This window comes from Chionomys nivalis, chromosome 2, assembly GCF_950005125.1.
Source record: "Chionomys nivalis chromosome 2, mChiNiv1.1, whole genome shotgun sequence".
Classification (NCBI taxonomy): Eukaryota; Metazoa; Chordata; class Mammalia; order Rodentia; family Cricetidae; genus Chionomys; species Chionomys nivalis.
Genome location: NC_080087.1, coordinates 12,025,294 through 12,046,549, shown reverse-complemented (window position 1 = coordinate 12,046,549; position 21,256 = coordinate 12,025,294). Strand labels below are relative to the sequence as shown.

The window sequence follows — 21,256 nt, the reverse complement described above, 5'->3', positions numbered from 1 at the left end:
TGGGTAGTGTCCAGTTACCATCCCCCTTCCCGTAACCCCACCCCCACTGTTCCACATGCATAGTTTTTTTCATTTTGAAGATAGCCCCTCCCTCAACACCAAGTGCTCTTAATGACTGGGCCATTTCTCCAGACCCAGAATTGCCCTTTATGAATTCACTGAGTTCTCTGAGAGTCAAGCAGTTTTTGAGATGGTTGATGTCACTCAGTGCAAGCTGTGACTCCTGTGCTTTGACCCATATGGATGTCTTACCTCCATCCCCATGGAGCACGTGCTTTGCTCCAGTCCTTACTCTGTTAGCTGGAGGAGAGGTGCATGTGTGTATGCGTATATCCATGTCTGGAGGCCAGAGAATAACCTGGGGTGTCATCCTCTGAAATACTACCTGCATTCTCTGAGATTGGCTGCTCACTGGCCAAGTGCTCCCTAGAGAGTCACCTATTTCTACCACCTCTCTAGCAATGAGATACCAAGCATACACCACCAAACTTAAGTTACCTGAATTGTATTTGTGTGTCACAGTTCGTCACAGAAGAAAGTCAGGACAGGAACTCAAGCAGGCACTTGAAGCAGGACACCTAGGGGAATGCTGTTCGCTGGCTGGCAGACAGACTTACACTCAACCAGCTTCCAAAAAAACCCAAGACCACCTGCCCAGGAAATGGTACCTCCCACAGTAGGCTGGACCCTCCCACTTAAGTAATAGATAAGGTAATACCCACAGACATTCCCGTAAGCTAGTTCCTTAGGTGAGACTCCAGCTCGGATGACTTTCAGGTCGACAGTTAAAGCTAGCGAGGACAAGATGAATAGTACAAATCTGCTGTCTTTCTTTGTGTAAGATGTTTAGGATGCCCAAATGCCCAGACCCCGGAAGTCATTGAGAAAAGCAGGTGAGGCATGGGGACACTTGCAGCTGCCAGGCCCTGCATGCCAGGAGCTGCAGCAAAAGGAGAAGGGGTCTCGTGCAAGTAGCACTGGCTGCTTCTACTGGTGTTGTAAACAGTATCCTCAAGATTTAGAAAAAAAATGAAGGATCTTGGGAAGAAGCATTGGAGATTATTTTTCAAAGTGATCCAAGCATAATTTATATATATTTAAAAATCTTAAGCTGAACATGGTAGTGTACTCCTTTAATCCCAGCACTCGGGAAGCCGAGGTAGGTGTATCTCTGTGAGTTTGAGGACAGCTTGGCCTACAGAAAGAGTTTCAGGACATCCTGAAACAGGGCTACACAGACAAATCATGTCTTGAAGAATAAAAAAGATTTTTAGGGTCTGGAGAGATGACTCAGTGACTAAGAGCAGTGACTTCACTTCCAGAGGACCCGGGTTCCATTCCCAGCACCCACATAGCAGCTGACAACTGTCTATAACTCCAAGATCTGACACCCTCACACAAACAAACATGCAGGCAAAACACCAATGCACTTAAAATGAAAATAAATAATACATCTTGAATAAGAAATGTTATGTCCCAGTCACACCCAGGCTTCTGTATCTTTCTCTTCAGCTAGCAATCAGAAGAATACTTTATTCTCATTTCCCACCAGTTGATGACTGTTTCAGATTTCAGTCCCAGGAACTCTGCCCCTGCAGAGATCTTAGTGCCTTAGTTACAGTAGAAAATTCCAGGGTTTTTTTTTTTTCTTTTTAGTTGTCAGGACTTTATGAGGTAACTGAGTACACTATGGAGTGTTGTGGGAATCAGTGGTGCACAATTGACCCTGCTAAATCTCATAGAAGCCAACACTTTGTGTTGCATCCCTTGGTGTTGTAGGTCTGTCCTTGCTAGTACATGAAGTGACTGTTCATACAGAGTGTGTGCTTTTGAAGAGAAGACCTTACCTTTGTGGATGACAGCTCTCAGTCTGACTCCACACCTGTATGAAAGATATCCTTGGGTTGTGGTCATAGAGACCGCCTCATTCCGACCTCTAGCACACAGACCTCATAAGTTCTCAGTTTGTGCTTGCCTTGGCTCTGAGCAGTCTGAAGCCATGTGCATCTAGTGATGCAGAGGCAACAGCTTGTTTTCTCCTCTTTACATCCACTTTATGTCCAAAAAGAAAAATAATAAAAGGACGGGGGTAGATTATTCATTCACCCACTAAGCAGGTTGGGTTAGATGAGGAGTCTTGGAAGTACTGCCATCTCTATTTCTTCCCTGTCCCAGCTATCACGGCTAGAATCTCATTGCTACTTTACTACGATTTTCTCTGGTTTCTTTATGTGATGTATGCTGCTGTCCAGAGAAGGTCTGTTGCAAGGAGGGGACCACTAGTTTGTCCCAGCCATCCAGAACCAAAATAATCACACAGAAATTATATTATTTAAAACACTGATTGGCCCATTAGCTTTAGTTTATTATTGGCTAACTCTTACCTCTTAATTTAACCCATATCTGTTAATCCGTACATCACCATGAGGTTGTGGCCTACCAGCAAAATTTCAGTATGTCTGTCTCTGGTGGAGGCTCCATGGCTTCTTTCTCACTCTGCCTTCTTTCTCCCAGCATTCAGCTTAGTTTTCCCCACCCAGCTCTGTTCCCCTATAGCTCTGCTATAGGCCCAAAGCAGTTTCTTTATTTATCAGTGGTAATCACACAGTCTGGCGTCAGATGTGTAGAGCACCCTAGATGCATGTGTCTTTTAAGTTTCCCTTTTCTGTTGTACTGAGAATCTTGTTAACCAGTATATTTACTTGATTTTTAAAAATTCTTTTTGTTTTCTGGTTTAAGTTTTTATGAAAAGTCCAGTTTATTGATGGTTGTATGATTTCAGGTGCTTACAGCCTTTTCTGTTCTGTTTGTAACTGTGTACCTTTGCCTTGTTTCCTGTTTCTGCTCTGTACTATGCTGAGTCAATGAGAAAGCTCTAGGAGCTGACTTGCCTCAAGGAATGCTCTCTTAGCTTCTCTAGGAAATTAAAGAACTTCACTGACTGCAGAATGCACTGACTTTACCATTAAAATCATTTTCATCAATCACATGGGGTTTGATCACATGTCACCTGTTATAGATTAGGCACTGAATTCTAACCCTGGGTTCTGAACTATGTGGTTGTCATGGTGGATCGCCTTCGATGGTTTAGTTCAGCCTCTCTACAAAATGGATCTAGATTTTAGAGAGGTATCTAGATGGTGGTTTTAAAGAACTGAGAGACGGGAAAGAGCCGAGAATCTTATTACTATTAATAGGTGTTAATTAATTAGTTTGTTTACTTATTTCTTTTTTCAGCAAGATGTAAGTAATTGCTCTTGTTAGAATAAGCTACAGTGTTTACTAGCCATTTGTAGGTGAGCATCTCTTCTCCAGTATGAAGATTTTCTCTACTAATGCTGTCTGGCACTTAGCAGGAAGGCCTTTGTTCTCTTCTCTGCTCTCCTGTATTCTAAGTGTCTAATAAAAGCCAGAGCTCTCCTACATCATGTGATTACTATGCCTGAATATGACAGGCCCAGTGGTGCCCAGACATTAATTAGTAAATTTTGGGCTTGCCTTGATTCATTTGTAACTGGATAATTTATAAATAAACTCTTTAGTTGACAGTGGCCATGAAGGATGCCATAGTAGCAAAGCCCTGATAGAACATGCCTTAGCCTTGGGTCTTTCCTTATAGAAATTCACAATTTTATTATGGTAATGATGATACTGGAGGTAGATAGTTCATATGCCAGTATTTATTTATTTTTATCTTACATATTTTGTGTATATATGTCTATACATACTTTAATAATTAGATCTTGCTGTGTAGCCCGGGCCAGCCTTACACCTGTGACTCTTTTGCCTTAGCCTACCAAGTAGATCTGATTCACCCTGAATTAGTTACAATCCAGAGGCACAGCAAACCCTAGCCGGGTAATAAATACCTGCTTTTAGTAGAGAATTATCTCATAAGAGATGTTCCTTTATGAAAGAAAGAGGAAGAGCCACTGTTGTCTTTGTCTGGGATCTCTATGTTTACAGCTACTGAAGAAACAGTCGTCTGTGTCCTCATGCTAACCAACCCTTTTGTATGTTTTCAGAGGTGGTGGCCCAGTGGTGTACACAAGGAGACTTACTGGCAGTTGCTGGGATGGAGCAGCAGCCCCAGCTCAGCGAACTGCCCAATGGTCCTCTTCTGAAGAGTGCCATGGTCAAGTTCTACAATGTTAGAGGGGAGCACATCTTCACACTGGACACACTTGTGCAGGTGAGGACACTTAAAAATACCTGTTGCTACGGTCCATCTTTGGTAAATAATCAGGAGTTAGTTATTGTTGTTACCTTTGGCAAACTTTATTGTTATCTTTTTTTCCTCAATTGATTCATGACATATGAACCAGGGAAATAGGGAAGAAAATGTCTTTTACCATTTAACCAAAATGCTTGATTCCATTTTGAAATCAAATGAGAGAGAAATAGAGGGATGTGTTTCTGCTCTGGCCACTTAGCAGGAAACCCTGAGATGACAAGAGAAACATAGAGACTTAGCGTATACCTCCTGTAAACATGAGAGGCAGCCATAGAATTGATAGGCTGTAAGGTGGACCGCAGAGGGCTCTGTTAGCCTGCAGGCTTATAGATGTTGCTGAAAGAGTGAGGGAAAGGCTCATCAGAAAGGGAACAGTGTTAGGCAAAGCCATGGCTTGTTCTGCAGCCTTTGGTCCACCAAAGGGACTCTGGCAGTTCATCTTCTCATCCCCAGGCTGTAGCAGCACAGTTTCCCCTGTTTCTGTGAGTTGTGCTCCTTACGCCTCATGCAAATAGAATCATAGGGAATGGGTCTTTTTTTTTTCTCCTCCAGCATAATGCCTTCAGGGTTCATCTGTGTTACAGTGTACAGGGTGAATCTGCCTACATTTTTATGGCTAAGTAGATTTTATTATTTGAATATAATACACTTTGTTTGCCCATTTCTACCTCCATGGACTTTTGAGTTTCTTCTGTGTTTGGCAGTTTTTTTGTGTTGTTTGAGACAGAGTTTCTCTTTGTAGCCTTGGTTGACCTAAAACTCAATATGTAGACCAGGCTGTTCTTGAACTCAGACCTTCTGCCTCTGCCTTCCAAGTGCTGGTATGAAGTCATATACCAGCTCACATGCTGACTGTTGAGTGTCCTGCTGTAAACACGGCTGTACAGACACCTCTCTGAGAGCTTTCTGTAAGTTCTTTGGATATATACCCAGAAGTTCACTTTTAATTTTCTGATGACCGACTGTTTTCCATTGAGCTGCGTGTTTATACCGCCCCACCTGCCTTTCTAAGAGTCACACTTTCTCCATATCCTCACTAGTGTTTGTTATTATCTGGAAGTTGTGTTCTTATGTCACACTGGGTATACGTTATGTTTGTTTGTGTGCTGCTGGGCACTGCACTGAGTATCTCGCTGGGATTCGTGCATCTTTAAATAGATAGCTTTTCAAGTCTTTTGCTCATTTTTTAATCAAGCTTTCTTTTTTGTTTATTTATAAGATTTAAATGTCTGTTGCTATTACATGTTTGTGAGCAGAGTAGAATGTTTGCTCACTTATTAAATCCATGGTTATAGCTTATATTTTGAGAGGTTACTATGTGGCTGTCATAAGCTTTTAAGTACCACTGTGTAAGAGCTAAACAAGAAGACAAAATCCAAAACCTTGGAAATAGTTAAAGAAGATACATAATAATCACAGATATATGCTCCAGATTTTGAGTTAGAATTGTCTTCCAGATGCTGTGGTGGCAATGGTAAAAGGAATACTTAGTGGGACTTGCTTTTCGTGGGGATTTTTCCAGCTCCGTACTTCCATGAGGACAGATATCATTTTGAGGATCCATAGTAATTACAAACCTCCTATCACCCATCCATTACATCAGAACAACCCTAGTAGAATGAATCTGGGGTGGGTTTTAGTAGATAAAGCCACTGTAACACGATTCTTTGCATTCCACTTTATCATGCCTTTCTTCACGGCCCTCGTATTCGTCCACCTATTATTCCTCCGTGAAACAGGTTCCCCTCTCTTACCTCATTCAGTAAAGTTTGTGAAATCTATGACCCCCCTACAGTTGTCATGGCTGTTTATAAAGATGTAGAGCGTTCATCCTGACAAGGAACCCCTGATGGGCAGGTTCCTCTGAAGGTCGGGGTCTACCTATCAGTGCTTTACCCAGAAACCAAGTCAAACTGTCAGCTCTAAGTCCAGACAGATGTGTGGGTGGAGATAATTAGGAAGTGGGACTAAGATTCAAGTAGAGATTTCTCGTCCTGAAGTGAAATTGGATTAAGTGCCAAAGGAGTGAATACTGAGAGAGGGTAAATACAGAAAGACCTCCCTATGCTTAGAGAGTAGAATATGGACTTCAGTTAGCAAGCAGCAGATGCAAAGGAGATAAAATGTCATAAAGAACCATTTCAGGGACGTATGTCAGCCTACAGGACAGCAGTTGAATATATACATGGCAAAAGGCAAAACTGGGTTTGGAGGTCGTAAGGTTGAGTGTTATCATTATGAGGAAAGTTATACTGTAAATATTTTTTCAGTCAGTCACTGTTTATGGAGCCATCTCTTTCTGTGTTAAGTGTTCTAGATGCTGGAGATGTCGCTGCAACAGCAAAGATAAAGAGTGAGCAGCCATATTTTTTTTTGAAGTACAGTAAAATATTTGAACTTTAACTGTTTAAAGTGACAAAGCATGCAAAGAAGATAAGGAATGGGAGGTAACATGAAACAGATGTGTTTGTTCATAAGCAACTAATAAGACCTTGCGGCAGAAAAAGAAGAAATATGCAAGACCCCAGTCAAGGTAGACACTGAGCTTGGAGCAACGTGGTCAGCCTGGAAGACATGCACAGGGAAGAGAGTGTAGCAGGAGCCATGAGACAGCTTCCGACTGGCTCCCTGACAGACTGGGGAGGTAGATTAAAAAGCACAGATGGAAGTAGAATACAGGAGCCCTTGGGAGCAAAGTAAACTGAGAGGAAATTCACATGGAAGCCGGGAGCTTTAAAGCAGAGCCAGTGGTGCTGTTTCCTTCCCCTTCCTAGAGTCAGAAATACTGATACCTGGTATGAGGAGTTAGGAGGGTCAGTGTAGTATATGGTGCGGGCCTTGATGTCATCAAAATATGGCAGAGGGCACCACACAAGACAGAACAAGCACAGCAGCTGGAGTCTCTTCCCCTCTTAGTAAGCCAATGCCTTCCTGCAGCCTCACTTCATGACCAGTTCTAATCCCAGGTCCCTCAAAGATCTTACGTCCAAATAACAGCCATGTCATTTAACTTTGAGGGTTAATTCAGCATCTGGGGACACATTCAAATGTGTGCATAGCAGGCAGGCAGGCAGGAGAAGATGGGAAGTTTTTCAGTATTTCTAAGACTTCTGTGCTTAATTGAATATTTGCAAATTCAGCTTGAGACATATCTCATGATTCTGTCTTTGAATACATGTCTGCCCAGCATTCTGTTCTCTGGATAGAGAATGTCTTGCTCGGCTTTCTCAATTCAAAGAAATCTATCCCTAACACCTACTAGATAACATGCTCTTTTAAATTTGCCCAAAGCTTTATGACCTTCTTTTCCTTAAGCTCTTATAGTGTGGAATGCCTTCGGCATGTATTTATTACTTTACTGTCTTACTTTCTTCAAGCCAAGGGCCACATTTTCCTTGATTTTCTGACTTTCCCTTTGATGCCCAGCTTGAAGCAACACCATCTTCCCTTACTGTGCAGAAGTCCTGCTTTCTCCTGTTCATCTGCTCATCCTCCTTGGTGGTGCATTCTTGCTTGTATCCCACCCAGCCTGTGGATTCTTTCCTGCCATGCAAAACTAGCTCATTGTCAGTGCTGTCTGAAGCCTGTCTCTCCTGTCCTGTCATCTCTTCTGTAAACATGTTTTGTTGTTTTTGTTTCTTCAGTAAAATAGCCTTGACCTAAATGGACTAGGGAGAGAATGGGGTTTCATAACCGACAAAATGACAGGTAGCTGATTTTCTGAGTGAGGCAGTACACATTCTTAAGACTGTCTGTTGTATCGGGACACCAGTACTTAGGAGAGGTGGCCACTTGTAAGCACTATTTATTGGGTTGGGCCAAGAGTTGTAGTTCTCCCATTTATTAGCTGGAACTAATTGCCTAGCCCTCTTGATTGCTCTGTCCTCAGGTTTTAACAGGACCAGGAGTTCCCGTGTAACAGTTGAGAGGACTGAGACAGTTGACAGGAGTACTTATTGTGACTATAGTGGGGTCTGAAGATGTGCTTCCTTTGTTAAAATGGATGGCGATTGAAACTTCACAGTTAGCTGAAAGTCTGGATTAGTAGTGTAAATTCCTGGTATAAAGAAAAGAGATACGTGTTTAGAATAACTTTATATCTGAATATAATCAGCCATTATACAGAAATAGTTCCATGGAAAGCAGAACTAGGAGGAGAGAGGGCAGGAGTCTGCCTTCTGCAGTCCCTGTACTGCTGGCCTGGCAGATCCATTCATCTATCAGAAAAGGAGTGGAAACTGCAGGAAAGACGGCAGGTGTGTCAGGTTGTACAAGTAGAGGACTGGGTCTCATGACTTAAGCACCAAGTTAGGAATGCTATGCCGGGTATAGGGTGCAAAGGTAAAGGGTAAGCAGGTGTCTTTAAAAAGAAGCCTGAGGGCTGGGGATTTATTTAGTTCAGTCATTGTGTGCCTCCATAGCACGACTCCCCGACACCACCAACTAAGTAAATAAAAGTCTGGTGCTACTAGAGCCTATACCCTAATTTGTAGCTGCAGAAGTTAATGATCACACACATACACACACACACACACACACACACACACACACACACACACAGTTGGTCTGCTGTATCAGTGATCATGCCTTGCTGAAGGGTTCCAGTAGTCCACCCTCTGTGGAATCATCTCATTGTAGAAGCATAGCTTGAAATGCTCTAGAAGTCCTCAGATTTGAATTCTTGGATCCATAGCTAACAAATGCATGATCATCTTTGGTTGGGGAGCTGTGATCCAGCCTCGTGGATAAATGTACAAGATAAATATCTTCAGCCTTGCATTTTGCTTTGAACCTGAAACCAGGATTAGCTGACCTTAGGGGCTATTTTAAGGAATTGTCTTAATGTGTTCCTTTTATCTTGATGTTTGCCACTGAAGTGTTCCTATCTGTCATTCATATAAAAGATCTGACACTCCACTTGTGATCTCTGAAACCCCTAGAGACCTCATTAAATTAGCACTCTATCTGCATGGATCAGCATGAACAAATCTCAGTTTCTCTGTCACAGCCCTTCATCTCTTTCTGCCTTGCTCAGGTTATGTAATACTTGTACTTAGATAATAATCTTGAGTTTGAGATTTATTTCAGTACGAGAAGTTTATAACATATGCATATTCGGATTGCAGCTTGAGTTTTCAGAGAAGATCCTTATAAACCCCGAGAGTCTTCCCTAGGAACTCTGCTTCCCCAACTCTCTCTTTTCCGAAGAGAAGTCTGCTTGCCATTCCTGGCCCATTGCTTTGAGGATAGTTGAGAAGAGCAGTGACCTAATTCCTGAGTTGTAGCCTTAATGGGTCCCAAAAGACCATGATTCTACCTTCTCTTAAATCTTCACAGCATTCCTATTTGACTCAAAATGTAGACGGCTTAGAGCTGTGATTAGTCCCAGGTTTCAGGACTGTGAGCCCCACATACATTGTTAATTTGACCTTGAAGTTCTGTTTTGGGGGAAAATTGATTGGAAAAAAGGTCGTGTGATTTACCTCTTCATCACCTTCTAATTCATTGGCACATCACTGGGTACTTTGAGGATCCAAATGATCAGCACTATGGTAAGAAGTATAGGTGAGTGTGCCCTGAGACCGTTGCCCCTGCTCTTAGAAACCAGTTCATACAGAGCTAATATTCTCTGCTATGCTTTAAACAAAACAAAACAAAAAAATTCTTCCAAACTGTCAAATGACTTAATTTTGCTGGAACAATAACTGATCCACCTCTTTTCCCGGCAGCGCCCCATCATATCCATCTGTTGGGGCCATCGTGACTCCCGGCTGCTTATGGCCTCAGGACCAGCCCTGTACGTGGTTCGTGTAGAACACCGAGTGTCCAGCCTCCAGCTGCTGTGCCAGCAGGCCATTGCCAGCACCCTTCGAGAAGATAAGGATGTCAGCAAGCTGACCTTGCCTCCTCGACTCTGTTCCTACCTGTCCACTGCCTTCATCCCCACCATCAAGGTAGAGTCTTCCCACCCTTTCCCTTCTTCTTTCCTCCTAGCCTTTCTACCAGAGACTGGAGAGCTACTGGAGCTAGCAGAGGTGGCACAGAGGTTCTGTGTTTCCCCATGAGATTGCCTGGGGCTGGCTGCATTTGCTTTGCAGAAACCAGCATGTCCTTATTTTGTCTGCAGCCTGCCTGGCTGGCCTTCTTATTAGTGTCCCCGTGAGGTTTGCTCTATGTGACTGGCTTCCTTTCTCATGGCCAGCTTGATTAGTGTGTCATCCTGATGATCAAAGGGGCAGTTTACTTAGTACCTGACAGTATACCAAGTACTTCATGAAGACCTGTTTTGTTTAGTCTTGACTTCCCACAAACTCTAAAATCATTGTTTCCACTTGATAAATCAGGAAACAAATTCATATCAAGGAAGTAGCTTGTTATGTAGCTAGTTATGAGACTAGTCAGGATTGGTCTCAGACCAGTTCTCAGGCTTGTGTTCCTCCCACTGTGCTAAGTGTGCCTCCCATATAGTGCAGCTCCCAGCCATCTCCTATACAGACTACCACCCAGAAAATACCTCTATAGAGGCAACATGTGAAATAGATCTGTCAGTCTCTGTTCACATGAAGCTTTCTGTGACTATACCTTTATACCCTAGGACCTTTCCATATTCTGTCTCTAGGTAGACTTACTGATCACTCTTCTCCTAGTGAACCAGAGTTTTAGAGTCTCATGGTTCTCTTATCTAAATTACCTTACAATATCGATAGTTTATCAGCAGTTCTCAACTCGTGTATTAAATCAGAAAGAATAGATGTCCATGCTGTCACCAGTTGTTGCAGTTCATTGTCCAGCATGGGACTCCAGCTTATTTGTTGTTTAGAAACCTCACAGTTCTGAATCACCATTCTACAGCAGAGAGTTGACCTCTGCATGGCCTCTACTCTGCAAGAGTAGCTGTGACAGAAGCCAGTAGTCTGCTCTGTACTTTCTGGAATCCCAGATCTGCTTTTTCTGCCTCTGTCTTGCCTCTAGCCCCCAATTCCAGACCCCAACAATATGCGAGACTTTGTCAGCTACCCCTCAGCTGGCAATGAGCGGCTGCACTGCACCATGAAGCGTACAGAAGATGACCCAGAGGTCGGTGGGCCTTGCTACACACTCTACCTTGAATACCTGGGAGGACTCGTGCCCATTCTCAAAGGGAGGCGCATCAGCAAGCTGCGGCCAGAGTTTGTCATCATGGACCCTCGGACAGACAGCAAATCAGGTGGGTCCCTTGCTGCAGGGACTGCAACCCTTCTTTTGTGGTGTGGAATATCACACTCTTAGAGCCATGCACTGAGAATACCTGTTTCTGAGACATGCTCTCATGCTGGCTAGTGTGAATATTCTCATATGTGCTCCATTTCCTGATTCCCACCTAAGTGGGCAGTTGTCTAAATGCCGTTGTTGGGAGGTTTTCACAGCATTCCATGGGTATCAGGGTGAGCAAGCATCTGCTCCCGTGCCAAGGAAAGCTGCTGGTGTAGTCCTCTGGCACTGAGTGTAGACCCTCTCATAGTCACTGGGTGTAGCGTCCATTGAGTACCTTAATGGAGTACTGGGGAAATAGAAACATTAAGTCCCTGCCTTCCCAGAAGGGTGTCAGAATCCAGCTTTTCAAACCTTCAATCCACCTCAGCCTTATGCTTTTGCCTCTCTTGCACTGTTTTGCTTTCAGTTAGGTTCTAGTGAAAGTTTCTTTCTGATCCATTAGTTCCAGCATGAAACAACATTCTGTTCTTGTAGAAGTCCCCTTGGGCAACAGTGCTTAGACAAGCTAAAGGGGCCTCTCCTCAGGATCCCAGGCTGAGACCCCCCAGGAAGGAACTGTGGGGCTTTCTGCCAATTAGTTGCAGCCAAATGTCCATTCACCTGCTATACCTGTAGCTTACAGACTCTGCCACCTCCCTGTGAACACAGCCACGGAGCACACAGCATTGACCTCGGTGTCCATCTCCTGTCAGTGTCCTGCTTGGCACACTGCAGTCATCATTCCCAGGATCCTGCTTGCCCTGGAGGAGGGAATGGGTCATCTTTATATTCCAAAGTGCCAGGCCTTGAGACAAGATTGTTTACATTGGATTTGTTTCATTTAGTTAATATTCGCCACTTGCTAGTGCCAATTCGCTGTTCCAGTTGTGTCTCTGAAGCAAGGTCTCCCTAATTCCTAAAGCAAGTGGTCTTCTTCACCCTAAGCCTCCCTTGGCACTGCCAGTATTTACAACCATGTTGGTTGGACATTGTCACAGCATCCATGGCAGCGTTCTCTACTAGTGCTCCCATATAAAATCAAAAGTCAAAAAAAAATAAATAAATAAAGTTTGCAAAGGCATTTGTTCATCATTAGTCCTGACTTTTGACCTGCATGATCAGCTAGTACCAAGAGAAGAGGGACAAGTAGAAGAGTCGAGGGCACACAGTCAGAAGGTACAGAAGGGGTAGTGGACTGATGGAGGGTGCAGGGAGGGGCCAGGAACCTCAGAGCCTGCGTCCCTCTCACTCTGCATCCCTTCACGAGGCACAGCTCTAAGAACTCAGGCTGAGACTGAATATTAAGGTCTCTTGGGTGAAGGGCTTGTTTTTCTCCCCCATGTGTCTGAATTCCTGTGCAGAAGGGTCTGCAGTCTCCCAAGACGAGACTTACTTGCATCCTGACTGATTTTCTTTCGTGTTCATACTGCCAGCTCAATCCAAATACAGACTGCTCAGTTGCTAACACTTCTTTGAGAAATGAAGTATTTTATAATTTTTTTTTCCAAGACAGGGTTTCTCTGTGTAGCTTTGGTGCCTATCTTGGAACTCGCTCTATAGACCAAGCTGGCCTCCAACTCACAGAGATCCACCTGCCTTTGCCTCCCAAGTGCTGGGATTAAAAGCATGCTCCACCACCGCCCAGCCTCATCTTAATAATTTCATAATTAAAAGTTATAAAGTAAATAATATGACACCAAGTCAGTGCCCACTTTATATGATACTTGAGCCCCTGTGAACCCTGCTAGAGCACAAGACAGTTTAAGCGCTTGAAAAGTTCATCAGATTCAAACACCTCATGACAGAAATAGAAGCCGTGTCACAAGGCACAGTATGACTAATTGGCAAATAAATGGTATTTATAAAGTAGCTCAGAGGATGGAGGTGATTTGTAACTTTGAAAAGCCAGGACTGTCTCATCACGAAAAGCTAGTTAACCCTTCCTAGGCTGCACAGCGTTATTTCTCAAGATATGGCCCTTGGACCATCTGATAGGTGTATTTAACTGTAAGTCCTAAACTCACTCTTATAATAACTGTTGAAGTCTGCTGTGGGACCTGGGTTCCTTGGGAGGTTTTTTGTTTTGTTTTGTTTTTTGAGACAGGGTTTCTCTGTAGCTTTGGAGCCTGTCCTGGGAACTAGTTCTCTTAGACCAGGCTGGCCTCGAACTCACAGAGATTTGCCTGCCTCCTGAGTCCTGGGATTAAAGGTGTGTGCCACCACTGCCTGGCTCCCGTGGAAGATTTTTATGCACTTAATGTTGTGATTTACTGCTAGAAATTTTCACCAAGTGTCTTGAGAGTTAGAATTACCATGGTGGGGCTAGAAATTGTGCTTGTCCAACACACACAAAACCCTGAGTTCAGTGACCCCATAAACCAGGCCTAGTGTCTGTAATCCTCACATTTCAGAATGAAAACTAGGAGGATCTGAAGAGTTGAGTCATCCTTGTCTGCATAGCCAATTCAAGGCCATCCTGGGATTCAGGAGACTCTGTGTGTGTGTGTGTGTGTGTGTGTACGTGTACGTGTGTGTAAGTGTGTAACTAGTGTGTATTTTTATACTGTGTAATATGAGTCCCAGAAAATTTTAGTGAAAATTCAGAAATTTGGGAAGGCTAGAAAATTCAGTCATTAAAACCTGAATTTGATCCTCAGAAATAACTACACACACACACAAACACACACACAGAGCCAGGCGTGATCAAGCATACTTGTAGTCCCAGTGATAGGGAAGCCAAGACAGACTGATCCCTAAGGCTAACTGATTGGCCAGTCTTCCCTATTTGGTGAGTTTCAGGCTTCTACATACCCATGTGCACATGTACTTACACAAATACACTGTCTACAGATTTTCAAAAAGAGATCTTTGGGGGCAGGAGATGCTGGGGATAAAACTCACGGCCTTTCATAGACTAAACTTACAGTCTTCTACTGAGACATAGAGTTTAAAAGAGATAATTAAGTTTAAGTAATTTATTAGGTTAAAGGATTGTGTCCTCATAAGAAGAAGGTGGGAGAGCACCAGCAAATAACTCAGGAAGTGAGGCTGCCTGCCTCCAAGCCTGGCAACTTGAGTGTGATCCCTTGGAACACTACACTGTAAAAAAAAAGAACTGACTCCCTCCCATTTTCCTCTGACCTCCACGGGCACACCATGACATACACATGCCCTCACACATACACATAAAATAATACAATTTTTAAAATTAAAAAGGGGATAGAGCAGTTTTTCTAAACACACACATTATGGGAAGGGACTCTGAACACTGAAGAGTCTGGCTACAATCTACAAGCCTAAAAAAACTCACCTCAGAAACCATCTGTGGTGACATCTTCATCCTGGAGCGTCTAAGCCTCCATAATGGTCTAAACCAGTTTCTGGTGGAAAGACCCTTGATGAGTATATTCTGAAACTGAGGTGGGTATGTCTGCTACTGCAAAAAATACACAGAGAATGGAAATGGAGATGTTCAAGTACTGGGTAAATAAGCATGTCGTTGAAAGCCAAAGAAAAAGCTGTTACAGAATGCAAGGAATTTGGCCAGAGTGTGCCCTATGTTGTGTGGAAGGGGGACTTTGATATGATGATATTTTACTGAGGACAGTTGTCATTAGATGGTTGAAGAAGTGACCTGTTTCCTCTGGACTGTTGATAGTAGTGGACTAAAGGAATGAAGTCACCTCAGAAAGTCATTTTTAACCCTTTGGGATCAAGAATTTGAAGATTTTTAAAAATTCCCACCCTTTTCGTATTGTGAGAAATAAAAAAACACATTTGAAAGAGAAAGCTAGAGCCATGGCAGGGCTGTCATTTCCTATGAAGAAGTTTATAAAAGTAGAGAGACACTGCCAATTTGAGCTAAAGGGACTTTGATGAATGAAATGGGGATTCACCAGTCAAGATAGTTAGCAGTATTGGCTTGTGGTTTACCCTGCCTTCAAGAAGTCAGAAATGCTCTCAGAGGTGATTCAGAGACCAGCAGGCTGCTTCTTTGTTGTCAACAGACTCCACCTGGACCTTAGTGACAGCCTTGAGAACAGCATCCACACCTGCAACTGTCAGGATGATGCTGAATTCCAAGGGGGCCTTAGGAAAGGATACCAAACTAAGAGGATTACTCTCAATGCTTGAAATCTAACATAAAACCCCAGCACTAGACTTGGGCACCTCCCTTCAAGTAGTTAGTCTGGATGGGGTTCCGAGAGACTCCCCAGTTGCTGTTGTTCTTGTTTGCCTGCCAGAACTTAAGGGCAAGACCGTATTGCTGAAGACACCACACACTTCAGTAACAGGACTTGCAGAACTCAAGCTGATGCTGATTTGCAAACATGTCCCTGATGGCCATTGTACATGGTATTAGGTGCTGTGCAAGCAACCAAGGGTGGCTGTAAATCCTGCAATTAACAGTAACAACTGGCCCCTCAAGATATGCCAACACATGGCACTAACGTCTTGGAGGTAACCAATAATAGGTGCCTGATTGGACTTGAGGCTTGCTCAGGAGGAAGAAACACAGATTTGGTATTGTAAACTTCACCAGGAACCTGGGGCTGGCGAGGTGCTAGACCTTAGAGAACTCACTACTGCTGTTTGGTTGAATTTATACAGTATTCAACTGCCTTCTAAATGTTTATGCTTAGACTCACAGCATAGTTCAGCTCTCACTCCTCCTCAGAGAAGTTTATTTTTGCAGTGATTGGAGATATAAGAGAACAACAGCTTGTCAGCATGTAAAGAATAAGTGGCTGTGGGGTGGTGGTATCCCTAGTGTTTGTCCTGCTGTGGCAAAAAGACCATGACTGAAAACATCTGTGCGAGTGTGGTGGTTTGAATGAGAATGGCCCCATAGGTTTGGGTGCTTGGTCCCTAGTTAGTGGAACTGTTTGTGAAGGGTTAAGCGGTTAGGACCTTGTTGAAGGAGGGCATGTCTCTTTCTGTCTCTCTGTCTCTCTCCTCACTTGCTGCCTTTGAATACAGATGTAGAGCTCTCAGCTACTGCTTCAGTACCCTGCCTGCCTGCCACCATGCTCCCCACTGTGACGGTGATGGGTTACCCCTCTGAAACTATAAGCAAGCCTCCAATTAAGCCCCTTCCTTTATAAGTTGCTTCAGTCATGGTGTTTCTTTCCAGCAATAAAATAGTTTACTAAGAAGAGAGGAAAGGGTTCATTTCAGCTTAGATGTCCCCACACAGTTCATTATGAAGAGAAATTGGGGAAGACACCTAGAGGCAGGGACTGAGGCAGAGGCCACAGGGGAGTGCTGTTTCCTGGCTTGCTTCCCATGGCTTGTTCATCTGGCTTATACAACTCAAGTACCAGAACTTTCTATGGGATGGGATGGGAGCCCACCTCTGTCAGTCATTAATCAGAAAAGTGCACTACAGGCTTGCTGCAGGCAGTCTGATGGACAGTTAAGATTCATTCTTCCCAGGTTTGTGTCAAGTTCACAGAGACCAACCAGCACAAGTGCCTATCCCTCTGTACATCTATAAACAACTTCTATATCAGGACTTAGAGAACATTGTGGAAGAGGGGACAGAAAAATCTAGGAGTCACCGAACTATCCTGTCTACCATACAAATCAATATTTTTTGTATGGACAGTGACAGGTTCAAAAGGCTCCATCCTGAGTTAAGGAGCTAAAGGCAGTTGACAACTTCTACAGGAGAGAACATCCATTGTCTTTTTAAAATTTTGTTTAAATTTATTTATTTTATGTGTATGAGTGTTTTAACTGTATGTATGCATGTGAACCATGTGGGTGCCTAGTGCCCATAGAGGTCAGAAAAGTGGTTGGATCACCTAGAACTAAAGTTACGGATAATTTCAAACTACAATGTGGGTGGTGGGAATTAAACCCAAGTCCTCAGCAATAGCAAAAGTGCTCTTAGCCACCGAGCGAACTTTCTAGGCCCCGTGTTTGTGTTTTTAGGGGTGAGCTGCTTGGTAGGTTACTCATGTTCAAGAGGCTCGTCTGCATCCACATGTTTATGGACAGCTCTAACTGAACATAGGGATATATGTGTATGTATGTATATATATATATATCTATATATATATACACACACACACACACACCCAGGGAAAGGGTGTGTGTGTGGTACATGAATTTGAGATTAGGACCAGTAGAAGTTGGAGGGAATGAAGAATTTATATTATCAAAATGTATTATACTCACATGAAATTCTGAAGGGAAAGGAGAACTTCAGTCCATGGATTAGGAAGACTGAAGAGCTGACATACTGAGGCATTGTGAAAACACTAAGAACTGAAACTGGACTCTGGTATTCTCCTGATACTGATACTCTCAGCCTTTAGTAAAGGCTCAGTTTTCATCAGCAGACAGTGGTTAGGCACTGTGAACACCTCCCTGAGAAATACTGAATTAAAATGGCAAAGAAACTCTTGGTCAGGCTTTGATAAAAAATAATACTATATAAAATTGATTATTCAGCTTTTAAAGCTAGTTTTTATCAATTCTGTATTTTGTAGAAACATAGTTTTTATTGTGATCCTTTCCTACACGGGTATCATTTTATTTTTGTAAGGTTTGTTCCCCAAAGTCTTTACGTTTTAAACGTACTTATTATTTAACTATTTTAAATAATCAACAGGTAGAGTAAGCACTAATGCCATTTTTTGTGCTGTTGTGGATATTATTAATGAAGAGGACTGCCTTCTTGCTACACTTACACAGCCTTTCCTCAGAGTGCCCACATTGAGACATCTCTTCTTATTCTAAATTCACCAGTCCCAATTCTGTGTGGTTAGGACTCCAGCCTTAAGACCTTATTAAACCTTAATTATCCCTTAAAAATCTTGCCTCCAAATAAAGATGCATGGCAAGTAGAACTTTGAGGGGACACAATTCAGATTCATGACATTCTTCACATGGGCTGTCCAAAATTTAGGTATCTGCCCATGCAAAACACAGCTATTCCCAGTGGAAAGCCGTCAAGTTATTTCTGCACCAACTCTGAAGTCCAGTGCCTTATCTAAATGTCAGGTAAATCAGAAGTGGGTGCGACTACGAAACCAGACAAATTATGTTTGATAAGTAGGTGACAAGTAGGACTACCATATGGTAGACAGTCTTAACAATTGGAAAACCAGGAAGTAAGAGGTGTGGGGAGCCCAGCAAAGCAGATTCCCATTTGTTGGAGGTAATTCCAATTATATATAGATATATAGAAAGCTTAGAAAATAGTAGGTTTCCTTGTGACTTTTTAAAATATCCCTGGTTTTGTTTGTCCCCTCCCCCCATTTTCCCTCTTTTTTACCCTCTCACCTGAAAATCCCCCTCCCCAGTTAAGTCTTCCCCCCTTCTTTAAAATAAGTTTTGGAGAAGATTGTTTTGGAGGGTACATATGTGTGCTCATGCATGTGAAAAGCAGAGGTATCCCTCAGGAACCATCTGTCCACCTTGGCTTTGGAGACAACCTTCTCTCACTGAAATCTGGTGCTTGCCAATTAGATCAAATTGTCTGGCTACGGAACCCCAGGGATCATCCTGTCTCTGCCTTCCCAGGGCTGGGATTGCACACACATAGCACACCTCGCCTCTTACTTGGGTGCTAGGGGTCAAACTTAGGTCCTCATGTTTGCAGCCTAGCACTTTACTGACTGGGCTGTCTGCCCAAGCACCTAATTCAGGTTGCATATTTTGGTTGTCTTTGGTTTCTCAAAGACCAACTCCAGTTCACATTTCTCCACACCTTGGATGTTTGTGTCACAGCTTACATGATGAATTAATGCTACAGAATTTCTGGAAACATGTGGTTTAACCGTATTTATCCTTTCTGTAAGCTTCACCAAATCCCATAGCAGGCATGACAGTCAGCTTTTATTCCTGTGTGGCTTACCTAATAGCTGGGGAGATACAGTTGAAAAGTAGTTATGAGCACAAGAGAAATAAAATTAGGGACAGAGACTCTGACAGGTTGAGGAATATGGGTGAGTGATGTGTGACTTATTTCCCTAAGTGTAGTTCACACACACACACACACACACACACACACACACACACACACAGCCATTCTTTGAGCCTGCCTCTGGTTGGAGTCATGGCTAAGCGTCCTTTGGTCCAGTGACTAGTACATTAAAATCATAGAAAGCACTGTTCATTGTGTGTGAACTAGACCTTTTCATGTGGCCAGGTTCTGACACAGCCCTGTGGCTTGCTAGATACAAGGTATGTTCCTCTGCTTTGGTAAATAGCTTTAAAACAGGGTTACAAGTGACACGGACAGGGCACTGATGTCTTTTTTAGTTACAGGCAAAACTCTTTCTGTTACAGAGAGGCTCCTGCTCACCTGTTACCCCTCAGAAACTCAGTGATAAGCTTGAGTTAACAAACTCATCCTTTGAAATGTCAGCATCTGTTTTAAATGTTGGCATCACATCATTTCCTCTGAATTATTTAATTATTTTTGAATGTTGCAATTTGATTACTTGCTGAGGCTCTTCGGAGCATGAAATTTTGTGAGCACAACAAATTTTGAAGAATGGGTACTAACGTTAAAGGGGGTATGAAGTGAAACTGGGGATTGGGTGGCAAATAGAAGAAATTTGAGAGTGTGGGGTGGTGGAATGAGCAAGAGACTTCTGGTGGTGGGGCGTCTACTTGCTTGGCCCACTCTGCCTTCCGTCTTACCCTCTGCTTTGGGCATCTAATATTCCTTCTGCTGGCCAACTAGCAAGGTTACCAGCAGTGGCTTCCATATGAAATATCCATAGAGTAAGTCCTCACTGCCCAGAGTCTCCCTTTCAATTCTCTGACAAGGTCAACTGTACTAGCTGGAATCTTCAGGCCCTAGACAGCCTATGGCAGTTTCAGAATTATTCTAGACAGATCTGCCCAGAGACCTTGCCATGAACTCAACTCGGCAAGATGGTAGTTCCTGCAGCCCTGGATTGGTCAGGCCTTCCCAGGTCAGACGCAGGTTCCAGTAAGTCTGTGGCCAAGCCCTCAGCCTAGTTTTCTAGTCTAGTTGAAAGTTGGCACAAGCCTAAGTAGGTAGTCACCTCAGTGTTCTGAGACTCAATTGTAAATTTTTTATTTTCAGCTTTTGACATAATGAACAGCTTTGTATATTTCTGGGACACTGAAATATCACCCATTTTTAAGAACAGTTGTAGAAATTGTCTACTTCTACTTAGAAAAGAGCATAAAATGTATAAGGAAAAGGACTGTTTTCTATTTCAACCTCCGTCATAATGAGGAAGCCAATAAAGTCAGCCTATCCTATGTAGCAGTAAGAACTGCTTACACCTGATAATTGGTTTCTTACAGATGAGATCTATGGAAACAGCTTTATTTCTACTGTGATTGACAGCTGCAACTGCTCGGACTCCAGTGACATTGAACTGAGTGATGATTGGGCTGCCAAGAAGTCTCCCAAAATTTCCAGAGCTAGCAAATCGCCTAAACTTCCAAGGTAACAGTATGCATCTCTTTGTTACGCCTCCAATGTGGCATGACTTGGTGGTTCTGGAAACAGAGTTCCATTGAAACTGATTGTAATAAGCATTCTGAAGTCTCTTAGGTCTAGACTGATGCACAATTCTAGAACCTTTTCTGTCGAAATGAACCTGACTATGTTGAGAAGAGGAAGGAAAGGAAGTTCACACTTGCCCAGCAACAAGATCAACTTGGCTTTTTATTTCTCATCCTTCTTCATTCTGCACGATTCTGTCTGGAATAATTACTGCCTGCCTGCCCGCCCTCCCGCCCTCCCTCCCTCCCTCCCTCCCTCCCTCCCTCCCTCCCTCCCTCCCTCCCTCC

General features: G+C 43.2%; 1 protein-coding gene across 2 annotated transcripts in view; it reads left to right on the top strand.

Annotated features, from left to right (window-relative positions):
• Positions 1–21,256, top strand: part of Tulp4 (TUB like protein 4) — a 180,847-nt gene that overhangs the window by 139,843 nt on the left and 19,748 nt on the right. For both annotated transcript variants that reach the window (XM_057756029.1, XM_057756036.1), the window contains exons 7-10: positions 4,026–4,192; positions 9,964–10,188; positions 11,207–11,441; positions 20,765–20,909. In XM_057756029.1, coding sequence (XP_057612012.1) covers positions 4,026–4,192; positions 9,964–10,188; positions 11,207–11,441; positions 20,765–20,909 — 772 coding nt within the window. The remainder of the gene's footprint in view (positions 1–4,025; positions 4,193–9,963; positions 10,189–11,206; positions 11,442–20,764; positions 20,910–21,256) is intronic.